Source organism: Lutra lutra, chromosome 1, assembly GCF_902655055.1.
Source record: "Lutra lutra chromosome 1, mLutLut1.2, whole genome shotgun sequence".
NCBI lineage: Eukaryota > Metazoa > Chordata > Mammalia > Carnivora > Mustelidae > Lutra > Lutra lutra.
The window spans coordinates 118,247,355-118,275,289 of record NC_062278.1 but is presented as its reverse complement, the minus strand read 5'-3'; the positions used below and the strand labels follow the sequence as shown (position 1 = coordinate 118,275,289).

The 27,935-nt window shown below is 38.3% G+C and overlaps 1 protein-coding gene across 3 annotated transcripts in view; it reads left to right on the top strand.

Annotated features, from left to right (window-relative positions):
* Positions 1–1,892: 1,892 nt before the first annotated feature.
* Positions 1,893–27,935, top strand: part of ACAP2 (ArfGAP with coiled-coil, ankyrin repeat and PH domains 2) — a 161,442-nt gene continuing 135,399 nt past the window's right edge. For 2 of the 3 annotated variants that reach the window (XM_047733587.1, XM_047733568.1), the window contains exon 1: positions 1,893–2,201. Coding sequence is in view for 2 of the 3 variants with exons in the window: in XM_047733568.1 (XP_047589524.1) it covers positions 2,149–2,201 (53 nt within the window). In the remaining variant the exon portion in view is untranslated. The remainder of the gene's footprint in view (positions 2,202–27,935) is intronic. The other variant, XM_047733578.1, reaches the window with a different exon arrangement.

The following is a 27,935-nucleotide window of genomic DNA, read 5'->3' as shown; positions in this document are numbered from 1 at the left end:
ATTACCGGGGCGCCTGGGTGGCTCAGTGGGTTAAGCCTCTGCCTTTGGCTCAGGTCATGATCCCAGAGTCCTAAGATCGAGCCCTGCATTGGGCTCTCTGCTCAGCAGGGAGCCTGTTTCCCCCTCTCTCTCTCACCGCCTGCCTCTCTGCCTACTTGTGATCTCTGTCAAATTAATAAATAAAAATATCTTAAAAAAAAAAGAAACCAACTACCATATGAGTTCACTCATAAGTGGAATTTAAGAAACAAAAAGAAATAAGCAAAGGGAAAAAAATGAGAGAGAGAGAGAGAGAGAGATCAGGAAACAGCTTCTTAATTATAGAGAACAAACTGATCATTTTTTTGGGGGGATGGGTGAAATAGGTGATGGGGATTAAGGAGGGCACTTGTCCCGATGAGCACAGTGACATATGGAAGTGCTGAATCACCATTTTGTACACCTGAAACCGATATAAGACCTGTATGTTAACTAATTAAAATTAAAAAAAAAAAAACTTAAAAAAAAAATAAAAGAAACCAAGTTTATAACAAAGAAGAAACCTATATAATGCTTGTATATTCTTTGAAATGTCTCAAAATTATATTGTTAACTTCTAAAAGGTGCTAAAGAGATCAAGATACAACCATTGGTTATGTAAAACATCCCACCATCAAGCTACACTTAGCCAGATGGTCAAAATGCTTATATAAGACTTTAGGCAGTAGAAGTGAGAAGGCTTACATTTAAACTTTGATTAAAGCACTGAAGAATAAAGTGGTACAATTATGATAATAGCCAGCATTTACTGAATGGTTACTATGTGGCACTGTGTTGTGTTCAACAGAGTTCTTACTTCAGCTTCAGGGCAACTCTATCAGCTTCATTTTACAGTAAGAAAAGATAGGAGGCAAAACCAGAAAGTTTGCCTTCAGGCTCTCGCTCAGAGCCACTATACTGTTACAACATTTCCTTCCATTTTATGGATATTCTTATGCTTTTTAGGTTGGGTTCCATTTAAATAAAATGGATCTATTGTTGTTGTTGTTGTTTTACAGTCGATGTTATATTAAAATCAGAAGTATGGTAAATACCTGCCTTGTTGGATCAGGTGATGCATATCTTGGAGCGCTCCTAGAACAACGTGGACCAGGGGGCTGGTGTTGCAAATAAGGAAGTGAGGCTGATTTTTCACAACCCTATCCTCTTTGAACCGGTGAAAGCTACTGAGAGAAAAGTTATCAGTAAGGAGGACTGTCTTCTGCGGGTTTGAAAGCGTTTCCTCCGCACCAAACGCCCTACTTCGGAACCTGCCTGTCGGAATCCTGATCTTTCCATGCTCGCCCCAAATACCAGCTCCTTCAGGAAGTAGTCTCTTAGTTATATGAGAAGATAAACGTGGGAGAGATTTCCAAGTTATTAAGAGATGAAGTCAGTAAGTGAAGGAAGGGATTTTATCATTAAGGCTACCCTCACTTCTCTCCCGACCTCATTTTCTTTAAACGGAAAGGAAGCGGTGGATCAGTTTATCTCCTCCTTTGATAATTTCTACTCCTCAGATTTCTGCCAAAGCTGTAGGAGTCTTCAGACCTGCAGGCGGCGGCTCCTCCGCGTTGGCAGCTCGGCAGGGCGGGGCTGAGAAGAGGCGGGGGCTCCGAGGGAAGCGCGGCGCTCAGCCACGTGACTTCCTTCCCAAGGAGCCTCAGCTGCCGGCCTCCCAGCAACGGGCGCGTCCCGCCTAACGACTCCTGCGCATTCCGGTTGGCCTTCGGGGACGGCGGCGGCAAGGCGGCACCCACGGTCGCGCTGCTCATTGGCTTGAACTACCGTCGCTCAGGTGCGTTGCCGGAGCGGTGCTGCCGGAAGCCCCTCCCACCGGCCGCCGGGTTCGTGGCTGGCTGGCGGAGGCTGTCACTCCCCAGCGGTTTCCCTGTGGCCGGCGCTCGGCTGGGGGCGGGAGGAAGAGGGGCCGGACTGGGGCCTGACGAGCCGCCGCTGCTGCCACCGTCTTCGCGGCTGCTATGACCAGCGGGCAAGGCGCCCTCCACAGCTCCGCGCAGCGCTAGTCGCGGCCGTGCGCCCGCCGTCGCTGTCTGGGTCCACAGCGTAGCCGCTCCCGCGGCTCTTTCGGCTCTTCCAGCACCGCCTTCGAGGCGAGGCGGAGGCAGGATGAAGATGACGGTGGATTTCGAAGAGTGTCTGAAGGACTCGCCCCGCTTCAGGTAACCGGCGAGGCCGCCGGGCGCCGGGCTGCCGTCACCCCGGAGCGGCCCCCCCCGGGGGTGGGGGCGTGAAAGCCGGCCCTCTGAGCGCGCGGAGGGCCCCCAGGTCCGCGTCTTCCGACGAGGCCGGCGGCCGTTGTCGCATCTTCGGACCGGCCAGGCACTGCAGCCCTGACCGACCCTTGCTGAGGGCTGAGGCTGGGCCGAGGAGGTCCTCTTATTGCTTCCTCGCCCTCTGCCCGGGGAGGAGCGCTCGGGAGGCCGGGAGCACCCGTCCACTTCGAGGAACCAGGGTGCATTCCCGTCCCCGGAGAGTCGTGCCCTTTGCGGGCGCGCGCTCTCGTCCCCTTCCTCTGGCTGCTCCTTGCCCCTTCCTTCCGCTCCTTCCCATTTCCACTCGCACCCCACCCCCTCCTTGAGGAGCTTGCAGGGCACCCTCTTGCAGTTCACTTAGTTCCTCTTTGCGCTTTTCCGCTCCCCTTACCCCGGGGAGGAAGGAGTGGGGCGACCTGGGGCTGCTGCTGCCTGCGTGTCCCCTGCCCCCGGGAGGCGCTGGCGGTTGGTTTGCCCCCGGAGTCGCGGGGGGGGAGTGCTTTGACCAAGCGCGTTCTATCCACCCTGGTCAGAGACTGTCTGCTTTTCTTTCCACTTGAGCTCTCCCCGCTGAGAGGCACGGGGCTGAGCGGTGAGGACTAGGAGAAACTGTGCATTTCTGTTTTGAGAACGGAAGTAGGAGGGCCCTGAAGATTGCATGTCTGTTCCTCTTGCTGCAGCGTCCGCCCGAGAGGGCGCCGATCACGGTCGGATGCTCCCAGTGGATCTGTCACCGAAACTGACGTGGTGGCCCTCGGATTCGCAGGAGTTGGCCTCCCTCCCCTCTGAGAGGAGGCGGTCCTGCGGGTGTCTAGAGGACTTGCTCTTTACGTTTGGGGCATCTTGGGAAACTCCTGAATTGTTTTTGGAGAATAGTTTTGATAGGTTGTGTTGTACGGTGCACGTATAGGGCTGTCCTTAGGCCTTAAAAAAATAAGGCCTTATGACTGGCGTTAGATAATGACATTTCTCGAAAGCTTTTCCCTGAGCATTGGTGTGTATTTTGCCTGCTGATCTCCAGGCCAAGCCTGAGTTGTAAATTCTTGCATCCTTCTCTTGGGGACTAACTGTTCTCATTCTTATCACTGATTTCCCATTCTCTTTCCAATGACAAGAAAAAAATTGTAGAACCGAGGAACTCCTACTTCTAAGAGAAAGTTTAAGAACTTTTTTTTTGGTTTTATTTTGACTTTTTCTTTTTCTTTTTCTTTTTTTTTTTTTTTTGAGGAGAGTGTTAATTTTATTTGGAGCTTAGGACTGTTGGTTGTAAAAGGCTGCGTCTGGTTTAATTGCTGTTGTTGGTATTAGTTTTTGAAAGTTTTGTGTTGGGTGTGAATTAAAAGGACCCCGAGGGGACACACATGACTTGCTTAGGACAGCTTTGCACGTTAGAATCCAGACTATGTGGCAAATGAAGTAATTTTTAAAGTGTACCTCAGAAAATTCTGCTTTTTGTGAATTTTTATTTATATGACTTAGCTGGTTTTTTTTTTTTTTTTTTTATTCATTTATTTGACAGAGAGAGATCACAAGCAGGCAGAGAGGCAGGCAGAGAGAGAGGAGGAAGCAGGCTCCCTGCTGAGCAGAGAGCCGGATGCGGGGCTCGATCCTAGGACCCTGAGATCATGACCTGAGCCGATCCTAGGACCCTGAGATCATGACCTGAGCCGAAGGCAGAGGCTTAACCCACTGAGCCACCCAGGCGCCCCTGTTTGTTTTTTTTTTAATGAAGTAACACAGCATTTTCCCCTCTAGAGAATGTGGCTTCTGTTAATTTGCTTCATTTTAAGTTTGATTAAAAAAAAAATCAAGTTGAGGGAAGTGATAAGGAAATACTTGTAACACTGGTGTTGTTCATAAACCATGTGATGTCTTTGTTTTTGAAAGAAAGGAATCATTGAATGTAAAATAAGAGGGAAAGATACTGATTAAGTTGTATGGAATATTATAGTGAACTTTGTTAAACTTGAATATAATATCTATTCTATTTTAATTCAATATTAGAGATTTTTTTTTAAAGAGTTGCTTCCAGTTATTCCAGTTGCTTCCAATTATTGTTGGCTGCAAGTTGGGAGGAGAAATCAAGATTCAAAGAACTCCCAATATCTGGTATACATTTTTGGAGTTAGATAAGATTTGTAATAGATGGAAGTATGCCAAGAAATAAAAGTCTCATCGCTCACATTCCTAATTTTTCTAGTCTTTCTATAACCCCATTACTGTGTAAGTTTGTATAGCATTTGAAAAGAATATTTTAGAATTCTTTTATCCATATGCTTTATGTATAAGAGAAACTTGGCTTTTAAAAGAGTATCTGCATTTTGTGAGTGATATATTGAAACTTTCATATTAGAAGAGAAAATTTGTGAGGGGTGAGCTTGTTTTTGGTTTTGCTTTTTTAAAAATCTTTTAAAAAAAGATTTTACTTATTTGAGAGAGAGAAAATGAGTGGGGGGTGAGGGAGAAGCTCCCTGCTGAGCAGGGGGAACTTCCCCCACCCCCAAGCCTGCTGCAGACACTTAACTGACTGAGACACCCAGGTTCCCTGTTTTTGCTTTTTGATAGCAAGGCAGCTGCACTATTTTTGTAGTGTTCTGATCTGTTGTGCTGTTTTAATACTAATTCTTACTTTTATTTTCCTCTATAAATGATTCTTAAGGCATTTTAAGTCTGGCATGGGGGTATAACTGCCTTGGGTGCTGTAGAATTGATGCAGAAAGGTAGATCTTGCTGAAGAAAAATTTCAGCAATGTTCAAGTTCTAAACATTAATTTGCCTGCTAAGTTGATAAGGAATATAGGAGAGGGATTGGTTGAAATAGGGAGAGAAGGATGTTGCTTATTGCAACATTGTCTTTAGTAATTTGAATAAAACCAATGGTTACTCTTACATTCCAATGAACATTTTTTTGTTTGTTTTGTCTTTAGATTGGAAGGCACATTTCATTGTGTAATTTTGTGTAACCAAAAATTCCCTTTATAGTTTTTTAAAAACCAGTCTAAAGGTCAAAATCTTATTCATCTAAAAATCTACAAGAAAGTACATGTGTCTAAGCATACTTTATTTTTAAGTGGGAATTTTCCGTTTTGACCAACATATTTTGGAGAACTTTGAATTTGTTTGAACTCTGTAAATTAATTATGTAGTTGGTCTTCAGAATTTTATAAAAATTTTTTAAAAATTGTGCTTTTCCTTTATTTAATCATACCATGGTTCATGCAGGAAGTGAATATTTTGTTTGAAACAAAAAGTTGAATTAATTTGCACTTTCTGAATTGTGAAACAGTTTTGCTCTAAGCAGTTTTCAAAAATAAAAATTTTGGCATTAACAAGTCTTGAAAACTTCAGTCTTTACCTGATATACATTTATGTTTTATCCTTAACAGTGTTTACTGTGTACCATTCTGAAGGTTTTTCATTTGTAGATTCTGTTTCAGTTATGATACTTATTGGAGAACTTAGGAAAAAAATCTTAGATATTTTGGGGAGAAAGGTTTTATTTTTTATTTTTATTTTTTTTAAAGATTTTATTTATTTATTTGACAGAGAGATAGATCACAAGTAGGCAGAGAGGCAGGCAGAGAGAGAGGAGGAAGCAGGCTCCCCACCGAGCAGAGAGCCCGATGCGGGCCTCGATCCCAGGACCCTGAGATCATGACCTGAGCCGAAGGCAGAGGCCTTAACCCACTGAGCCACCCAGGCGCCCTGGGGAGAAAGGTTTTAATGGATGAAAGACATGACATAAGATGTAGCTATCTAACTATATCTGTATTGATTATGTTTTGCTCTTAAACGGGTGCCGGTCCTGGCTGTATTGCCACTTTATCTTCCGTTTTTACATGGCAAACATAGTGGGCGAGGGATGTGGGGAAATGTGTTTTCACTTATTATGAAGTAGTTTTTATAATTATAAAAGTATTATTATAATTATATAGTAGTTTTATCATGAACCAAAATACAGGAATCCTGCTATTCCTGATTGTAACTTGTAATTCCTCATTTAATGTAATAATGTAATGTAGTACCAACTTAAGTTGAAATAAGAACAAGCTTCTATAATGTGGCAAACAGATTTCATACTAGATGCTTTTATAGCTATCCTCATTTAACATTAAAAATATATTATGAGGTAGGAATTATCTTCATTTTTAAAATTAAAATCTCAAGCCTGATATTTTGAGAAGTCAAGTTCACTTAAAAAAATTTTTTGTTTATTTATTTGAGGAGAGAGTGACTGAGAGAGCTAGCACAGGCAGGGGGTGGGGGATGGGAGGTGGGAGGTGGGAGGACACAGAGGGAGAAGCGGACTCCTTGCTGAGCAGGGAACCCTGTTATGACCTGATCCAAAGGCAGACCCGTTAAGCCACCCAGGTGCCCCTAAATTTCACTTTTTAAATGGGGGACTTTCAAATGGTGGACCTGGAAGTGAATTCACTTTTTAATGCTATCTCTCAAGCCACAGGCTTTAGTTGCAGTAATTAAATTTGCATTAAATCTGTTTATGGTGCTTTTTTTTTTTTTTTTTTGATCCTACAGAAATTTAAAAATGGGTTTTTGTGTATTACCTAGAAAAGTTCCTCTATCCCATTATTACTTATAGGATATTTTTCTATCATTTCATAGTAATTTTTAGTTTCATGTAGTGTGACTAGATTTTAGTTTTGAGAATCTAATTTTGTTTTCTTCCTAATGGAAGTCACTTATCCTAACACCTTTTATTGAATAATTAATCTTCTCCCCATTGATTTAATATACATCTATACATATGTGGATATTTTTCTGTATTATACTCTTTTTCACTAATGTATTTATCTTTTTGTCAAATGCCATTAATATTAATTATAATAATTTTCATAATGAGTCTGTCTTGGTATCTGGTGGGATAAGTTTTCCCTTATTTTTTTTTCCAAAATTTAATGTCTATTCTTATATATTTTGTCTTTGTAATACTTTCTTCAATTTCAGAAAAGGGTATGCCTTTTTGATGTATTTTCCCCTTATTTCTTGAAAACTTTTCTTACAAAATTTCAGTGATGATCCAGCTATACACTGTTTACAAGAAACATACTTTACTTTTATTTTTTTAAATGACCATTTATTTTTATTTATTTTTAAATAATCTCCACACCAAGTATGGGGTTTGAACTCCTGCAGGAAACATACTTTAGATTCAAAGACACAAATAGGTTGAAAGTAAAAGGATAAAAAGGATAAATCATGTGAACAGTACCTAGAAGAGTGCTGCAATGACTGTACTAATAGCAGCTGAAATAGACCTTAAGACAAAAATTACTAGAGACAAAGGACATTTTATAATGATAAATAGGTCAATCCATCAGGAAGATATAATACCTACAAATACGCAGTTAGGAGAGGCACAAAATACATATGGCAAAACTGACAGAATTGAAGGAAGAGATAGGCAGTTCAGTAATAAGAATCGAAGACATAAATACTTTCAGTAATGGGTAGAACAACTAGGCAGAAGCTCAGCAAGGAAATAGATATGAACAACACTATAAACCACAGAATAGGGCACCTGAGTGGCTCAGTCAGTTAAGCATCTGCCTTTGGCTCAGATCAGGAGCCCAGGGTCCTGAGGTAGAGCCCCATATTGGGATCCCTCCTTAGTGGGGAGCCTGCTTCTCCCTCTCCCTGTTTGTGCTCTCTCTTCTCTCTTTCTCAAAAAACAAAACAAGGAAAAAAATCAGACAAAACAAACATTACAAACCCAACAAGATAATGATAGATACATAATAAATAATAGGTAATAGGTATAATCATAACAGATATAATCTATAGAACATGTCACACAACAAAAGTGAATTCACATTCTTCTCAAGTGCATGTGAAACATATAGGGTAGACTATATGTTAGGCTACTAAAAAAGTTTCAGTAAATTTGGAAGGCTTTAAACCATGCAACTTATCTTCTTTGACCACCATGAAATGAAATTAGAAATGAGTAACAGAAGAAAAACCTAAAAAATTCACAAATATGTGGAAATTAAGTAACATACATACTGTAAAATAACCAGTGGATCCAAGAAGAAATCATAAAGGAAATTAGGAAATACTTTCAGACCAATGAAAACAAAATCACATACCAAAATTTATGGGATGCAGCTAAAGCAGTGCCTAGAGGGACATTTATATCGGCAAAGACCTATGTTAAAATCATCTCAAATCATGATCAAACCCATCTATCTTAAACTAGGAAAAGGAACTAGCAAACTGATTGTAAAACAGGAAGAGGGGGGAAATAAAAAAGACTGGAGCAGAAATAAAATAGAGAATGATACAGTAGGAAAAGTCATGAAGCCAAAAGTTAGTTTTTCAAAAAGATCCATAAAATTGGCAAGGCTTTAGGTAGTCTGACCAAGAAAAAAAGAAAACTCAAGAATGAAAGGGAGAACACTGCTATTGTCCTACAGAAATACAAAGGGTTATAAGAGAATACTGTGAATAATTCTATGACAATAAGCTAGATGAAATGGATATATTCCTAGAAAGATACAATCTATTTATTGAAACCAACTGAAGAAGAAATAGAAAATTTGAATAGACCTTAAAAAAAAAAAAGACGAAATCAGAGAATGAACAAACCATAGAAAACCCTTAATCATAGGAAACAAACTGAGGGTTGCAGGAGGGGAGGAGAGTGGGAGGATGGGGTAGTGGGATGATGGACATTGAGGAGGGAATGTGATGTAATGAGCACTGGCTATTGTATGAGACTTGATGAATCACTGAATTCTACCCTGCAACTAATAATACACTATATGTTAATTGAGTTTAAATTAAAAAAATGTTTTTTAAATGGAAAAAGAAAAAAAAAAGGAATGTTGTCAGGGGCCAGCCTCACATTGGCCTACCAGATAAAAGATAGTTTTGATCTCTTCCAGACTCCAGATTTCTACTTCAATTGCAGTCAGCCACAGGTGACAAAAGTAAAAGGACAAATTGACACAAACCTAGTAATGCTACAGGGGAAAAAATGTGTGCTGGTTATAGTGGGTAATCAGCATATATAATGTTTCTATAGAGTGATCAAAATGCCATCATCACTGTTTGGGGATTATGAGATATATTGAGTAACAAAATGGGTTTCATACACTGAGGAGGAGTATGAATTCTGCTTACAGAAGAAAATATCAATTTCCACAATTATAACCCATTATTCTTGATAGCCTATTCTCTAGTTAGAGGGGAGTCTCTCTGATTGTGATAATTCATTGCGAAATCAGTAGTCTCTTTATATTTTGAAGGAAAAGTAGTAAAAGATTGCATTAAATAGCATTAAGGACCTATTTAGTCTTGAAAAAATATGACCTCATATAAAAGTGGATACTTGGCTAATATGGAAACAAATACTGAATTAATAATCAAAAAACTTCCTCTGGGGTGCCTGGGTGGCTCATTCCATTCAGTGTCTGACTCTTGGTGTTAGCTCAGGTCTTGATCTTGGGGGTGTGGGTTCAGGTCTCACGTTAGATTCACAGTGGGTGTGGAGCCTACTTAAAAAAAAAAAAAAAGTTTCCCCAAAGGGAAAACCCAGGGCAAGATGGCTTTATCAGTGAATTCTTCCAGGTGTTTAAAGATGAATAACAATAATCCTTTACAAATTTTTCCATGAATAGAAGAGGTATCACTGAGTCATTCTGTGAGGCTAGTATTATCCTTCTACCAAAGCCAAAGATATCACAAGGAAACAACAGACTGATATCCCTTATAAATACATGAAAATCCTTAACAAAATATTAGCAAACCAAATATAGCAACATATAAAAAGGATTGTACGTCATGACCAAGTGGGATTTATCCAGGAATGCAAAAGTCAATGGATATAGAATAAAGGACAAAAATTACATACTCATCTTAATAGATACAGAAAAAAAACATTTAGCAATACACCACACTTTTGTGGTGAAAATACTCAATAAAGTAGGAATATGGTACTTAATGTGGTAAAGAGCATCTATGAAACATTCCTAGCTAACATCATCCTTAAAGGTGAAAGACTAAAAGTTTTCCCTTATGACCATGAATAAAAGTTCACTCTCTCCACTTCTATTCCATGATGTAGAGGGGGTATAGCCAGAGTATTTGGCAGGAAAGAAAAATAAAAGGCATCCATATAAAAAAAAGTGGTAGTATAACTATCTCTGCTTTCAGATTATATTATCTTGTATATAGAAAATCTTAAGGAATCCACCAAAATCAGCTGGAACTAAGTTAAGCAAGCCAGCAGGATGTAAGGTCAGTATACAACAATCACTTTTATTTCTATGTACTGGCAATGAAAATCATTCCATTGAACAGTGGCATTAAGAAAGAATAAAATACATGGGCATAAATTTAGCCACAGAAGTACAAGACTGTAGGGACGCCTGGGTGGCTCAGTTGGTTGGACGACTGCCTTCGGCTCAGGTCATGATCCTGGAGTCCTCGGATCGAGTCCCGCATCGGGCTCCCGGCTCCGCGGGGAGTCCGCTTCTCTCTCTGACCTCCTCGCTCATGTTCTCTCTCACTGTGTCTCTCTCAAATAAATAAAAAATCTTAAAAAAAAAAAAAGAAGTACAAGACTGTACACTGAAAACTATGTAACATTACTTGAAAGAAATTAAATACCTAAATTAATGGAAAGATATTCCATGTTCATGGTTCAGAAGACTTAAGGTTACAATATTCCCCAAATCCTGTTCTCTTATAGACCAAAGACAACTCGTATCAAAATTTCCACCTAATTTCTTTGAGGACTCCAAGCCAATCCTAAAATTCATACGAAAATACAAGTGACCCAGAATAGCCAAAACAATCTGGAAAAAGAAGAACAAATTTGGAGGGTACACTTTTCCAATTTAAAAATATTACAAAGTTGGGGCGCCTGGGTGGCTCAGTGGATTAAGCCGCTGCCTTCGGCTCAGGTCATGATCTCGGGGTCCTGGGATCGAGTCCCGCATTGGGCTCTCTGCTCAGCAGGGTGCCTGCTTCCCTCTCTCTCTCTCTCTCTCTCTCTGCCTGCCTCTCCGTCTACTTGTGATCTCTCTCTGTCAAATAAATAAATAAAATCTTTAAAAAAAAATATTACAAAGCTATGTAATCAAGACAGTGTGGTATTGGCACTAAAGCAGGATGTATAGATCAATGGAATAGAGAATCCAGAAACCCTTACATTTATGATAGATGAGGTTTTGACGAGGGTTCCAGTACAATCAATGTAGAAGGAATAGCCTTTTTTTTTTTTAAAGATTTTTAATTTTATTTTATTTGACAGATAAAGATCACAAGTAGGCAGAGAGGCAGGCAGAGAGAGAGAGAGAGGAGGAAGCAGGCTCCCTGCCGAGCAGAGAGCCCGATGCGGGGCTCGATCCCAGGACCCTGGGATCATGACCTGAGCCGAAGGCAGAGGCTTTAATCCACTGAGCCACCCAGGCGCCCCAAGGAATAGCCTTTTAACAAATGGTGCTGAAACAACAGGACATCCACATGTAAAAGAATGAAGATATAGACTCCTGTATCACATCCTTTGCAAACATTAGGTCAAAATGGGTCATAGACCTAAATATAAGAGCGAAAACTGTACAGTTCTTAGGAGAAAACATAAATCTCTGTACTCAAAGGATTTACCTTGTATCCAAAAGATTTACCTTGAATTAGGCAGTGATTTTTAATTTTATTTATTTATTTTTAAAAGACTTTATTTATTTATTTGTTTGTCAATGAGAGAGAGCGAGACAGAGGGAGAACACAAGCAGGTAGAGCCTACTTGTGATCTGTCTCTCTTGTGTCAAATAAATCAATAAAATCTTAAAAAAAAAGACTTAGGTTTTAGCTTTTTCTGGTCTAAGTGAGTTCCTGTTCTTTTACCTTTCAGTTTCCAGAGTTGTGTTGCTACTCTTACCTCTTCTCTTCTTTGTCTTTGTGGATTAGTGCTTTAAAAAATTTTTTTTCTGTCATTTTAATTGGGTTTTTGGAGAAAATGGAGGTAAAGGGGTACAGCTAACTGTACTGTGGCAGTGTTTAACTGGAATTTCTGGTGATGTTGGTAGGCAAAGCATAATTTATACTGGAGAACATTCTTTTAGGGTAGTGAATGTGGACCAAGTATCCAACCTCTGGAGGCAGATGACCTGTTTGACTTCTCTCTTTTTCACTTATTGGTAGTCAAACCTTTGGGCAGATTTCTGAATTTTTCCCAGGCTCAGTGAATGAGAACAATACTACCTTTCATGGAAGTAGATAGGGAGCAACTCAGTCAGTTAAGCGGCTGCCTTCAGCTCAGGTCATGATCCCCGGGGTCCTGGGATTGAGGCGTGCATCGGGCTCCCTGCTCAGCGGGGAGTCTGCTTCTCCTTCTCCCTCTGCCTGCTGCTCTGCCTACTTGTTGTCTCTATCTGTTAAATAAATAAATTTAAAAAAATAATGCTAATTCCCTTTCCTCTTTCTCTTGTATCCTTGAAGAGAAGTTTGGATGATTTAGTTAAAGAAGCTGGCTTTCCCATGTGGAAGTAAACCAATAGTTTAGAATGCATGAAGGAGGGGCGCCTGGGTGGCTCAGTGGGTTAGGCCTCTGCCTTCTGCTCAGGTCATGATCCCGGGGTGCTGGGATTGAGCCCCACATCGGGCTCTCTGCTCAGCAGGGAGCCTGCTTCCCTTCCTCTCTCTCTGCCTGCCTCTCTGCCTACTTGTGATCTCTCTGTCCAATAAATAAATAAAATCTTAATAAAAAAAAAAAGAATGCATGAAGGATTAGGCATGTTACTTGTATATATGAAAATCTTCTATGTTGTGGTTAAAGAATATAAACAGATGGGTAAACTTCACTTAACTTTATAGAAGGAGAGCAGTAAAGATCTTGAAAAAGAGCCAATTACAGGTTTTATGTTTAGAGTATTTAAGAAGGTAGAGTGAGCAAAAGAAGAGGAGGAAAAAAAACAAAATGGAGGACACAATGCCTTAAAGATTTATATCTGAAGTGATGTCAGAGCAAAGGATAAGTAAACTGAGAGGCCATGGAAGAAAACTTGTGTGAGGAAATATATATGTTTATTTGGGATTACATGAAGTCTCTTTCCTTTGAATTATATCTCTAGAAGGATCTGGAAGTTAGATGAGAAGAAATGTGAGTTAAATGAGTATATCGTTATGTCTGTTCCAGAGATGAAGAAATTCTCTTAGAAAGAGTTGACTTGATTGTAGTCTTGTAGTAATTTGTATCTTAAGTAAGTCAAGGGGGTGCCTGGCTGGCTCAGTCCCTGGAGCGTGTGACTTGTGATCTCAGGGTTGTAAGTTCCAACCCCACACTGGGTGTAGAGATTACTTAAAAAAACTTTAGGGGCACCTGAGTGGCTTGGTTGAGTGTGCCTTCTGCTTAGGTCATGATCTTGGGTCCTGGGATTGAGTCCTGCATTGGGGTCCCTGCTCAGCAGAGAGCCTGCTTCACCCTCTCCCTCTGCCTGGTGTTCCCCTTGCTTGTGTTCCCTCTTTTTCTAATAAATAAGTCTTAAAAAAATTTTAAATCAGAATTCTTTAATGAAATGTAGTCAATTTTCCTTTTACAATTTTTATATTTTCTGTGATGCCCTGACATACTCAAATTTAAATATTAAAATTTTCACTGCTAAAAAGTACAGTGCAGTACTGAAGTATAAAACATGTTTAATGTTTTAATTAAACATGTTTAATCCAAGGCAAGCAGTGGAAAGGGTCACTCAGATGATTAATATCAAGGATTTAGCTTTGTATGTATTTAAAGTCACTTTTAGATAAGATGTGTGCAAAGCATGTATACTTTTTAAATTGACTTATGCAAAATTAAAGTTGATGGAACTAACCATTTTTTGGAGGGAGTGGGGACTGTTTTAATTAGTCCCCACCTGGTTCTAGCCAGAAATATATTCATTTTTGGATGTCTGGGTGGCTTAGTCAGTTGAGCATCTGCCTTTGGTTCAGGTCATGATTCTAGGACCCTGGAATTGAGTCCCATGTCAGGCTCCTTGCTCACTGGGGAGCCTGCTTCTCCTCTGCCTGCCACTCCCCCTGCTTGTGCTCTTTATCTCTGACAAATAAATAAATAAAATATTTAAAAAGAAATCTTAAAGAAATATGGGGGCGCCTGGGTGGCTCAGTGGGTTAAAGCCTCTGCCTTTGGCTCAGATCATGATCTCAGGGTCCTGGGATTGAGCCCCGCATGGGGCTGTCTGCTCAGCAGGGAGCCTGCTCCCCGCTCTCTCTCTGCCTGCCTCTCTGCCTACTTGTGATCTCTGTCTGTCAAATAAATAAATAAAATCTTAAAAAAAAAGAAAGAAATATGTTCATTTTTAAATAAACAAAACTTAACCTATTGATCTTTAAAAAAAAAAAGATTCTTGTTACTGTGTTGTTTTATTTGATTCCCCATTTTTTGCTCATTGAGAAGCTTTATAGTAAGTTAAAAATCCATCTCTTTGGACTTTTCCCCTCCTTTGGATTTGGTGTATTACACTAATATAATAATAAAGAGACTAGGTTTTATTGGTTATTGTCAGGTAATTGTTTTATATGGATAAAAAGATACTTCCTAATACATTTATCATTTAATCTGAAGATGTCCTTTGGTATTTCTTTTCGGGTTTATCTGCTGCCTAAGAGGCATCTCAGTTTTTGTCCGAAAATACCTTTGTTTTCTTTGATGTTGGAAGGCTCTTTTCCCAAAGCATGGCATAGTAGGTTATCTTTTTTTTCTTTTTTTTAAAGCACAATGTCATTTCATTGTCTTTTGTTTGCTTTTTATGTCTTTATCATTTGTTACAGTTTTATTAGTCTTATTGTTGCTTTTTTGAGGATAATGTATCTTCTTTCTCTGCTTTTTTTTTTTTTTAATTGGTGAGGGAGAGAGGGAGGAAGCGTTGGGCAAAAGGAAAGGGAGAAAGAGAATCTCAAGCAGGCTCCACTCCCAGTGCAGAGCCCAATGTGGGGCTTGATCCATGACCCTGAGATCATGACTGGGGCTGAAATCAAGAGTCAGATGGTTAACCAACTGAGCCACCCAGGCACACTTCCTCTGCTTTTTTTTTTAAAGATTTTTTTTTTTTTGGACTGTTTTTTAGCAGTTTTACTATTCTATGTGTAAGTGTGATTTCTGTTTTATTCATCCTGCCTGGGGACTGCAGAGTTTCTTCGGTACGTGGGGTTTGTAGGGCATGTCTTTCATCCATTTGTAAAATTCCTGGCTGTTATCTCTTTGAATATTGCCTGCCTCTGCTTTGCTTTTTTATCTCCTTCTGGCACTCATTACACATATATTAGAATCTTTTGTTGTGTCCTATATGTCTCTCATTCTTTTTTGAAATGATAAACTTCACAGAAAAGTAGAATATTATCTATTGATCTGTATTCCCACTTATTAAGCTCATTTTCTACTGTGTATAATCTCCTGTGAAACCTATCCATGGAGTTCCTCAATTGTGTTTTTCTCTTTGGAACTTTTATTTATTTATTTATTTTTTAAAAAAGATTTTATTTATTTATTTGAGAGAGACACAGAGAGAGAATGCACACAAGCAGGAGGGAGGGCAGAGGGAGAGGCAGGCTCCCTATTGAGCAGGGAGCCCGATGTGGGATTCGATCCCCGAGCCCTGAGATCATGACCTGAGCTGAAGGCAGACGCTTAATGACTGAGCCACCCAGGTGTCCCTTTGGTTTTGTTTTTTATAGATTCTATTTATTTGATGAAAATTGCTGCCTTTGTATTTGTTTCTTCCATATTTTTCTCTAGTTTCATGAACATGTTATTACCACTTTTAAGTCTGTATTTAATGAAACCAATATTTAGATCATCTGTGTGTCTATTTGTCTTTTATTCATTCATTCTCCTCTGTTCCTTCCCTTCTTCACTTCTTTTAGTGGGCAAGAACTTTTTATTTAATGCTATACACTGTGTATGAAAAATTATAGATGCTCCAGATGATGTTATCTTTCTCTCAAGAGGATTCACTCTTTCCTTTGTTAAGTAGATAGAGTTGCAGATGATCATTTTAGTCCAATCATAGAATAAGCTTTATTGGTTTTCTATTGCTGCTATAACAAATTATTCCAAACTTAGTGGCCTAGAACAACACAAATTCATAATCTTACAGTTTGTTTCAACACAGGTCTCACTTGGCTGAAATCAAGTTGTTGGCAGGACTGCATGCCTTTCTAGAAGATCTAGAAGAGAATATTATTTTTACCTCTTTCAGTATCAAGAGGCTGCCCACATTACATGGCTCATGACACCCTTCTGGCTTCAGAGTCAGCAGTTACTGGGGCACTTTCTGTTCTGCCTCCCTCTTTCACTTATAAAGACCCTTGTGGTAATACTGGCCTACTTAGATATTTCCGGCATAATCTCCCCATCCTAAGTTAGATGATGATCAACCCTAATTCTATGTGCTGCCTGAATTCACCTTTGTAGTGTAACCTAACATATTTGTAGGTTCGGGGATTAGGATATTGACATCCTTAGGGGACCATTATTCCATCTCTCACAGTTCCTCCCTCTGGCTCCCAAAGATTCACTTCTGTCCTACATGCAAAATATATTCACCCCATCCCAGCATTCCCGAAAGTCTCAACCCATGTTGCAATTTATATCATCTTCTTATAATCATATTGCAAATTTTTGTCAGTTTTGGTAGTTTTTTATTTAGTGGTATGTTGTAAATTTTCTGTATTATAGGAAGATTTTATGATTAAAAAATGGTTGTATCATGTTTAATCAAGATATTATAGCATAATACTTATTGCTTATACCTGTTTTGAATGTTGGTCCCCTCCTTTTCTGGGTTATAGATAATATGATAGCTAATAATCTCATGTTACTTTCTTTTTTGATGAGTGTAGGCAGATTATCTTATAGAATATCCCACATTCTGAGTTTGTCTAATTGTTTACTCTGAGAAGATTCCATTTAAACAGTTTTGGCAAGAATACTCACAGGTGATGTATTATTTTCATCAGGAGGCCAGTGATATTCACTTGTCTTCTTGTTGGCTTTGCTAATTTGGGTCACTGGTGCCAGGGGTGGGGGACCAAAGGGAGCAGGAGGATTATAGATCAAAGAGCTTGAGGTGGGAAAGAACTTGGTCTCCAAGGAGCAAAAAGGCCAGTGTGGGTTGGAGCCAAGTGAGCAGGGGGAATAATGGTAGGAGCTAAGTTTAGAGAGATAGCAGGGACCAGATCAGTTAGGCCTTGTAAGTCATCCATGGAAAGAAGTTTGGATTTTATGATTAGTGCAATAGGAAGTTATTAGAAAGCTTTTAGCAATGGTGAGCAATTATAAGGCTTAAAATTTAAAAAACATTTTGTCTACTATTTAGAAAATGAGTTGTAGAGGGGCAAAAGTGAATACAAAGAGACCAGTTAAGGAAGCCTTGAAGGAAACTAGTTAACAGGCTAGGCCAGGCAAGAGATGCTTTGGTAGAGAATGGACAATTTTTGTGATAGAATCAGTAAGAATTGCTGTTGAGGGCATCTGGGTGGCTCAGTTGGTCAAACGACTGCCTTTGGCTCAGGTCATGATCCTGGGTTCCTGTGATGGAGTCCCACATCATGCTTTCCCTGCTCTGCAGGAAGCTTGCTTCTCCCTTTCTGTCTGCCTGCCAGTCCCCCTGCTTGTGTGTGTGTGCTCTCTCTCTGTGTCAAGTAAATAAATAAAAATCTTAAAAAAAAAAATTGCTATTGAATTGTTTGTAGGCAATGCGAAGAATAAAAATAACATTTTTGGCTTTAGTGATTAGGTGGGTTGAGGTATTGCTTACTGATAAGGGGAAGGCAAGGGAAGAGCAGGTTTTGTGTAAAAAAAAAAAAAATCAAGAATTTAATTTTTGTACTTGATGAGTTTGAGATAGACACCCAAGTGGAGCTGTTAAGTAGAAATGGCACTTCTGCATAGCCTTTTGTGATTTTACTTTACAAACTGATATGGTCACATCTCACAGTCCTTTATAGGCTGCACGTAAACTCTCTGGTGATAGAGCCTACTAGTGTCATTGTATATCCTCTCGCTCAGCATAATTCCTTGCACACAATAGTTAGGCTACAGACTTTTATTGTCAAAAATTAGTTTCATAAAATAATCATAGAGTCTTCATTTTTACATAACATACTCCAGTTTTTATTTTAGGACTTTTTCTGTTATTGTACTATTGATGAATTGCAAAACTATGAGTAATATATGAATTATTGAAAATTTTTTTTCCAGTGTTGTAATTAAGTCAAACCAAAATCTTTAGGTTCTCTTGGGTAGTTGTCATAGTACTTGAGAGACTCTGACTAGTAGTCTCTTTCTAGGCTACTGACATATTTATATGTGGGATTTCTAGGGAGATATTATATTTAATTTAACGAACTGAACTTTTCAGAGAATTAAGGCTTGTTGCACTTGTATACAAGATTTAGTAAGTGTCTTATCCTGTCACATTGATAAACTCTTAATTTTTCAGTTGACTGTCTACTTATAGAATCTGTCTTTTTGAAACTGTTGTCCCTGGATCACATGAATCAGAATGAGATACTTGAAAAAAAAAATGTAACTAAAGCTCCTTAAAAGTTGTAAAAGACTATAAAAAAGTTATTATTAAGCTTATAGCAATTGAGAAATCACTGGAGTAAGTGTATCCTTCTAAGGTAGCTTTTGAAGTGCATGCTTATTTGGAGATAAATGATCTTAACATTTTTATCAGTGGTTACTTTATTTTCACAAAATTTTCATGAGGAAAGAACCTGTTCAGATGCCATCACACTCTGCAGCATCCTGGGGAGGCACGTATGACAAGCAGGGTGGTGTGGGAGAGTGCCTCAATCTGTCTCAAATATTTAAAATTTAGCCATTAATCATAACAGCTGCATTCCTGCTTCAAGTGATCAGCTACTAGTTTTGACATTCTGAGTTTTAAAAATTCCTATTAATTGTCCTTAAAAAAGGGCAAGAATGAATAATCTTGATTTCATTTTATGTTTTTTAAAAATTTATTTCAAAAAACATTTACTTTAGAGAGTTGAGGGGGCAGAGAGAGAGGCGGGGAGAGAGAATTTCAAGCAGACCTCCCACTGAGTGAGGAGACTGGTGAGGGGCTTGATCCCACAACTAGGAGATCATGACATGACCTGAAACTTAGAGTTGGATGCTCAACCGACTGAGCTATCCAGGCTTCCCTTAGAAGTTACTTTAAATTGTGTTTATCTGTTGTTCTGTAACGAATCAACCTAAAACTTAGTTGCTTGAAACAACAATAAAAAAAAATAAAACGGGTGCCTGGGTGGCTCAGTGGGTTAAAGCCTCTGTCTTCGTCTCAGGTCATGATCCCAGGGTCCTGGGATTGAGCCCTGCATTGGGCTTTCTGCTCAGCAGGGAGCCTGCTCCCTGCCCCCACCTCCAGCCTGCCTCTCTGCCTGCTTGTGATCTCTGTCTGTCAAATAAGTAAAAATAAAATCTTTAAGAAAAAAAATAAAACAACCATTTTATTTTGCTCTAGGTTTGTAGGTCAGTAGTTTGCAATGGATTTTGCTGGATGGTTCATCTGTGATCCATGTTCTGATAGCTGTGTGGCTGAGGCTGCAAGATCCACTTTCACATCTGATGCCCTGGCTCTTCTTGGTCTGTCTTCTTTTCACATGGCATTTCATCCTTCAGAGCTTTTCCTTCTGGTCAGGCTTTTCACAGCATGTTAGTATTAGGGTAATTGCACTTACATGATGGCTTATTTAATTTATTTATGTACGTATGTCTGTATGTGTGTAATCTGTACACCCAATGTGGGGCTGGAACTCATCACCTCGCAAGAGTAACATGCTCTTCCTACCGAACCAGGCAGGTACCCCTTCGCAGCTTATTTTTAAAAGATAAGAAGTTGAAGCTAGGAGGCCAATTTAAGGTTAAGTTTGGAAGAGACACATCATTTCTACCATATTCTTTTAGAGCAGTCACAGGGGCTACTCGGATTTAAGAGAGTAGGTAAATAGACTCCATATCTTGCTGGGGGAATGGCAACGTCCTGTTGCAGATGATCCAGTGTGGCCATCTTTGGAAAATATAGTCTACTGTACATTGTGTCCAAAGGTGTCTTTGGAAATCATTATGAGGAAAATTAAGATGCAGTAAGATTTTGTATGTAAAGCAAAAGCAAACAGGTTTTTCTCTAGGGCTTCAGTTTTAAAAGTTCCCACCACTGGGAAAGTTTTCCAACAGTCCTCATGCTGTTGGAAAGAGTATAGTTTGGTAGAGCTTTTTTTTTTTTTTAAAGATTTTATTTATTTATTTGACAGAGATCACAAGTAGGCAGAGAGGCAGGCAGAGAGAGAGAGAGAGAGAGAGGAAGAGAAGCAGGCCTCCTGCTGAGCAGAGAGCCCGATGCGGGGCTCGATCCCAGGACCCTGGGATCATGACCCAAGCAGAAAGCAGTGGCTTTAACCTACTGAGCCATCCAGGCGCCCCTGGTAGAGCTTTTTCAAAGGACAAAGTAAAATATCGTAGAACTTAAAAATACATACTTTGCTTCAGAGGTTTTATATCTAGGAATTTCTACTAAGGAATGGTAGGTAAAATGTGTGCAATTATATGAACAAAGATACATTTATATATAGAGATATAAAAATACATATATAAACTATATATAGTTTATATATAGAAAAAATTGTGCAAGTAGAATGTTTGCATCCCCATTAACAGTACACAAAGGTTCCTTTCTCTTCCACATCCTCACCAACACTTCTTGTGTTTTTTGATTTTAGCCATTCTGACAGGGGTGAGGTGATTTCTCACTGTGGTGTTGATCTGCATTTCCATGATGATGAGTGATACTGAGCATCTTTTCAGGTGTCTGTTGGCCATCTGTATGTCCTCTTTGGAGAAAAGTCTGTTCGTGTCTTCTACCCATTTTTAATTGGATTATTTGGGTTTTCCGACGTTGAGTTGTATAAGTTCTTTATATATTTGCAATACTAACCCTTTATCAGATATGTCATTTGCAAAAATCTTCTCCCATTCTGTAGGTTTTGTGGGTTGTTTCCTTTGCTGCGCAGAAGCTTTTTACATTGATGTAGTCCCAATAGTTTATTTTGGCTTTTGTTTCCCTTGCTTCAGGAGACATGTCTAGAAGAATGCTGTTATGGCCAATATCAGAGAAATTACTGCCTGTGCTCTCTAGGATTTTTATGGTTTCAGGGTCAACATTTAGGTCCTTAATCCACTCTGAGCTTATTTTTGTTTGTGGGATAAGAAAGTGGTCCAGTTTCATTCTTTTGCGTGTAGCTGTCCCGTTTTCCCAGCACCATTTGTTGAGGAGACTGTCTTTTTCCCATTGCATCTTTTTGCCTCCTTTGTCAAGATTAATTGACCATATGCTTGTGGGTTTACTTCTGGGCTTTCTATTCTGTTCCACTGATCTCTAGGTTTATTTTTGTGTCAGTACCATGCTGTTTTGATTACTACTGCTTTGTAATATAACTTGAAATCTGGGACTGTGATACCTTCAGTTTTGTTTTTCTTTTTCAAGATTTTTTTGGTTATTTGAGGTCTTCTTTGGTTCCATAAAAATTTTAAGATTGTTGTTTTAGTTGTGTGAAAATGCTCTTGGTACTTTGATAGAGATGCCATGGAATCTGTAGATTGTTTTGGGTCGTATGGATATTTTAACAATATTTGTTCTTTTTTAATCCATGAGCATGGGATATCTTTCTGTTTTTTGGTTTTTTTTTGTGTGATCTTTAATTTCTTTCATCAATGTCTATTACAGTTTTCAGAGTACAAGTCTTTCACCTCGTTGGTTAAGTTTATTCCTAGGTATTTTATTACTTTTGGTGCAATTGTACGTGGGATTATTTTCTTAATTTCTGTTTCTCCTGCTTCATTATTAAGTGTATAGAAATTGGACTGATTTCTGTACATTGATTTTTGTATCCTGCAACCTTACTGAATACATTTATTCTTGTAATTTTTTTGGTGGTGTTCAGGCTTTTCTATATACACTATCATGTCCCTTGCACATAGTGAAAATTTTACTTCTTCCTTACAATTTGGATGCCTTTATTTATTTATTAATTAATTTATCTATGAGAGAACAAAGAGCAAGTGTTGGGGGGCAGAAGGAGAAGGAGAGAGAGAATCTTAAGCATGCTCCATCCCCTAGTTTGGAGCCTTGTGCAGGATTTAGTCTCATGCTCTGAGATCATTACTTGAGCCAAAATCAAGAATTGGACAGTTAACCAACTGAGCCACCCACGTGCTCTTATTTCTTGTCTGATTGCTGTGGCCAGGACTTCCAGTACCATGTTGAAAAAAGTGGTGAGAGTGGACATTCTTGTCTTTTTCCTGATCTTGGGGAAAATCAGTTTTTCCCCATTGAGTATGATGTTAGCTATGGGTTTGTTATATATGGGCTTTATTATATTGAGATATGTTCCTTCTAAATCTGCTTTGTTGAGGGTTTTTATCATGAGTGGATATTGTATTTTGTCAATTGCTTTTTCTGCATCTATTGAAATGATCATATAGTTTTTATCATTTCTCTTGTTGATGTGATATATCATGTTGATCGATTTATGAATATCAAACACCCCCACAGCTTTTTACTTAAAAATTATTCAAACTTAAGAGTTGAAGATACCATACAATGAACACCTATCTAACCTTCATCTAAATTCATCAGTTGTTAATATTTTGGCATATTTGTTTGCTCTGTGTGTCTTACACACGCACATGCATGTGTATATATATATATATAGCATGTACATTTTTAAAAATCATTTCAAAGTTTGGCATGCATCTCCTAAAAATAAGGACATTCTTTCTCATAGCCACATTTATAACACTAATAGTAATTATATATTCAGATTTTTGCAAGTGTGCCAGTAATGCCTTGTATAAGTAACTTTTTTTCCCCTAGCATCTAATCAAATTTTATGCAGTGGCTTGGTTTTCATAACCTGTAGCTCACTATACATTTTTGATTCTTTTAATCCATCATCTCTCACTGGGATGAATAAACCATTAAGAAAATACTGGATTATTTTGGAGCTAGGAGAGGTCTTAGTCATCTCTGAGGCCTTGATTTAGGTGAGGGCCAAATCATGCGAGATTTTCTATCATGTTAAATACTTTGGTGGATCATCATAGGAACACATCTCTTAAAGGAGATGTGACATGTTCAGATTTGGATAGTATATGTAACATTAACTTTTGAAGCAAAGCATTTTAGTTTTATCACAATTTGGTACAAAATGAGAAAGCCTTGAACAAAACTGTAAAAAATACATTTTTGAGACGATCTGGGAAAGTCAAGCATGAAATTGGTATGAGATATTTGAAGGAATTATTGTTATGTGTAATAATGGTGAAGAGATCCCATTAAAAATTCCTTATCTGTTAAAGATCAATAAAATACAGCATTTGGGATTTGCTTTAAAGTACTTCAACAGGAAAGGGATAGGACCATATGAAAAAAGAATAGACTGTTGCCAGTTGTTGAAACTAGGTGATGGGAATGTGTGTTTTGTTTCATAAGAGGTTAAAAAGTCATAACCACCAGCACTTCATTTTTTGACTTGAAAAATTAACTAGAAGGGTTAATTTGCATGTAAAAGTTGTCTGCTATTGAAAACTTCTTTTACTTTACAGAGGAGTTCTTTATATATAGTGTCAAAATCTATATCAAAGAAACTTCTTTTTTTCTTAAGAAACGTATTTCTAAATATTTGCCTAGAAAAAGAATTAGCAAAAATCATGTTTCTGAATCTCTTGAGAAGAATCCAACATTTTAGGATATTAGATAATATCCTAAACAAGAAATAATCTTGTTCTTTACAGTATTTATTTTAAAACTGCCATCTTTTAAGTATGGCAGAAAGCTAGCTATGACAATAGAAAAATTCTGTACAAATTACAAAACTTTAATTCAAACCACCACTTGCAGTTGTAGAATGCTTTTGTGGAGATTTCTTGCTTATCAATCAGCTATTGTGTAAATTATGTGTAATCTTCCCTATGAATACAGCATTAATGCATTACTAGTACTGCTTTACTATGATTCCAAGAGATGTAAACAATGGCATCTCTTTTGATTTGAATCCAGCAGCTGCATTCTGGTCACAGGTGCTGGTAGTAGTCATTGAAGTAAAAAGATGACAATGTTAGAAGGTAGCGTTTGATTCTAAGAAAGTAAGTTAACATATGACTTAGTGTCAAGGCCTTTGACCTCTGTATTAAGAATGTTTTCTTTTTATTTTAATGTTCCATTGATAATTTGGGAAGCCATCCATGTAGTCAGATAAGCAATTTTTAACCAGAGGTGCACATCAGAATGACCTGGGAAGGTTTTTCCACAATACCTTTGCTTGGGCTCACATCCAGACCCACTGAATCAGAGCTTTGGGGGCAGAGATAGTTTGAAAAGCCTTTTTAGGTGATTGTGATCTGAACCTTTACTTAAGGATTACTGCTCTAACTGTCAGAATTCTTCTTTAATGTATGTAAATAGATAAAGATAAAGCATAGTGATTGTTAGTCTTCTCCTTATTTTTTATTTTATTTATTTAAGATTTTATTTTTAATTAGTTTCTATACCCACCATGGTGCTCTATCTTACAACTTGAAGGTCAGGATTTCCATGCTCTGCTGACAGCCTCTCCTTGGTTTTTTAAACCTAATGCTTTTAGGCAAGGCAGTTTTCCACTGACTATCTCTAACAGAATTCCTCCTTATTCTGTTTCTCTGGAACAAGTAAATCATGTACAGTTGCAATGGATAGCCACTAAAGTGTTTTTTACCAGGCAAGTGATGTTATAACATTTGTATCCCCCTTATTAGTAACAAAAGTATTATGTCATACTTCAGATCCATATCAATTACTCCCATCTAGGCAGCCTCATTATTGGACTTTGCTAGATAACCTGTTTCTGTTAGATAAACTGTTCCTGCCCACTCCTGCCCAAGTACTACCAGGTATTGTTATTATAGTGTATTAATACAATTTCCTAAGATACCCATTTTATCAGTTTTACTTTTATACACAAAAATTGAATGTCTTTACATTGCTTTTGAGGTATACTTTGCTAAGGCCTTTTTATTTCCTCCTTTGTCTTCTTTCTAATTTTGTTTTTTGTGTGTGTCAACCTAAACATTGCCATAGTGTTTTAAACTTTTGCATGTAATGCTCTTTTCATTCTTCTGTCTTAAAACAAATTAGGAAGCTTTATTTTTTTGTACAAGTTTAGTTTTTTGTACAGTTTATATATATATATATGTATGTATATATTTATTTTATTTATGTATATATGTATATTGTTTGTGTATATATATGCATATATATGCATATATATGTGTGTGTATATATATATATGTGTGTGTGTGTGTGTGTGTGTGTGTGATTTTATTTATTTATTTGACAGAGAGAGACACAGTGAGAGAGGGACCACAGGCAAGGGAAGTGGGAGTGGGATAAGTGGGCTTCCCACCAAGTAGGGAGCCTGATGCGGGGCTCAATCCCAGGACCCTGGGATCATGACCTGAGACGAAGGCAGACGCTTATCCAACTGAGCCACCCAGGTACCCCTATGCATTTTATATTAGAAAAATAATACAAATATTTAAAACAAACTCATACTGCTAGCAGCTTAGTGTTTGTTTTCAGACATTTTGCTTTGTTTATGCTAACATATATATTTTTTTTGCATGAGTGACCTCAGATCCTATTCAGCCCACTGCACCTTGCCTTTTTTCACTTAGCAATGATATCCTTATTTCTTTGTCAGAACATAGAGATCTGCCTTACTCTTTAAGTGGCTACATAATCTTTAAATGATAGTATACTAATTATTGAATAATAATTTTTTTTTTAAAGATTTTTATTTATTTATTTGACAGGCAGAGATCACAAGCAGGCAGAGAGGCAGACAGAGAGAGAGAGGAGGAAGCAGGCTCCCCGCTTGAGCAGAGAGCCCGATGCGGGGCTTGATCCCAGGACCCTGAGATCATGACCCAAGCCGAAGGCAGAGGCTTTAACCCACTGAGCCACCGAGGCGCCCCTAATTATTGAATAATAATTTGAATAACTAGTTGCCGGATGGGTTTTTCATTTTTTAAGTTGTTTTTATTTATTTTTTAACAGCTTCCCTGTGCACTTCTGGTATATATGCCTTGTTGTATCTGTAGCATAAATATCTACAAAGTATCATAATTGGGTCAAAGAGAATATACACCTAAAATTTTAGAAAATTTTAGAAATTTTAGAAATTTTACTCCCTAAAATTTTAGAAAATTTTAGAAAATTTTAGAAAATTTTGTTTTCTAAAATTTTAGAAAATATTGTTAAATTTTGTTTTAATAAGAGAAGAAAAAGGAGGGAGGACTAGTCCCACCTAATAGTGCTTTCTTGCTTTTCTGTATGTTTATGTGTATCATCTTAAAAAAGTAACTTTTTATTTTTAAATAAATAGGGTTTTAGATCAGGAATGGATGTTTAATTTTGTCTAATGCCTTTTTTATAATTTAAGACTGGCTTAGTCAGTTTGGGCTGCCATATCAGAATATCATAGACTGAGTACCTTAAACAGCAAATATTTATTTCTCAAAGTTCTGGAGACTGCAAGTCCAAGATCAGAGTATCAGCATGGTTGGGTTCTTGATGAGGGCTTTCATCCCAGTGTACAGAGAGAACTGTGGTCCCTTCATCTCCTTATAAGGGAACTAACTCTGTCATGGGAGCTGCATTCTTGTGACATACTATAACTCTTAATTACCTCCCAAAGGTCCTACTTCCAAATATGATCACTTTGGAGATTAGAGTTTGAGCATATGAATTTTGGGGGAATACAAATGTTCAGTCTACAGTAGTATCGTTTTGCTTTTCTTTGACTTATTACCATAGTAAATTAAATTAATGGATTTCTTAATACTTAAATATTATTACAGTCACAAATAATCTTTATTTGGTTATAATTTTTAAAAACATAGGATCTTATTTGTTAATATTTTATTTATAATTTTGCATTAATATTCATAAGTTATAATGAGCAATTGTTCTGTTTTAGGTTTTGGTAATAATGTTATACTGATACTGACTTTTAAGATTTTGTTTATTGATTTAAATTTTTTTTTTTAAATATTTTTTTTTTTAATTTTTATTTATTTGACAGAGATCACAAGTAGGCAGAGAGAGGCAGAGAGAGAGGCAGAGAGAGAGGAAGGGAAGCAGGCTCCCTGCCGAGCAGAGAGCCCGATGCGGGGCTCGATCCCAGGACCCCGGGACCATGACCCGAGCCGAAGGCAGAGGCTTTAACCCACTGAGCCACCCAGGCGCCCCTAAATTTTTTTTTTTAAAAGGATTTTATCTATTTGTTTGACACAGAGAGTACAAGAAGGGGGAGTGGCAGGGAGAGGGAGTAGATTCCCTGCTGAGCAAGGAGCCTGATGCACACTCAAACCCAAGACCATGGGATCATGACCTGAGGCAAAGGCAGATGCTGAACCGACTGAACTATCCCTGTGTCTATTTATTTACTTTAGAGGGAGAGAGAGAGCGAGGAGGGGAGGGGCAGAGGGAGAGGGCTAGAGAGATCCCAAGCAGACTCTGTGCTGATCATGGAGCCCAACACAGGGCTCAATCCCATGACTCCCAAGATCAC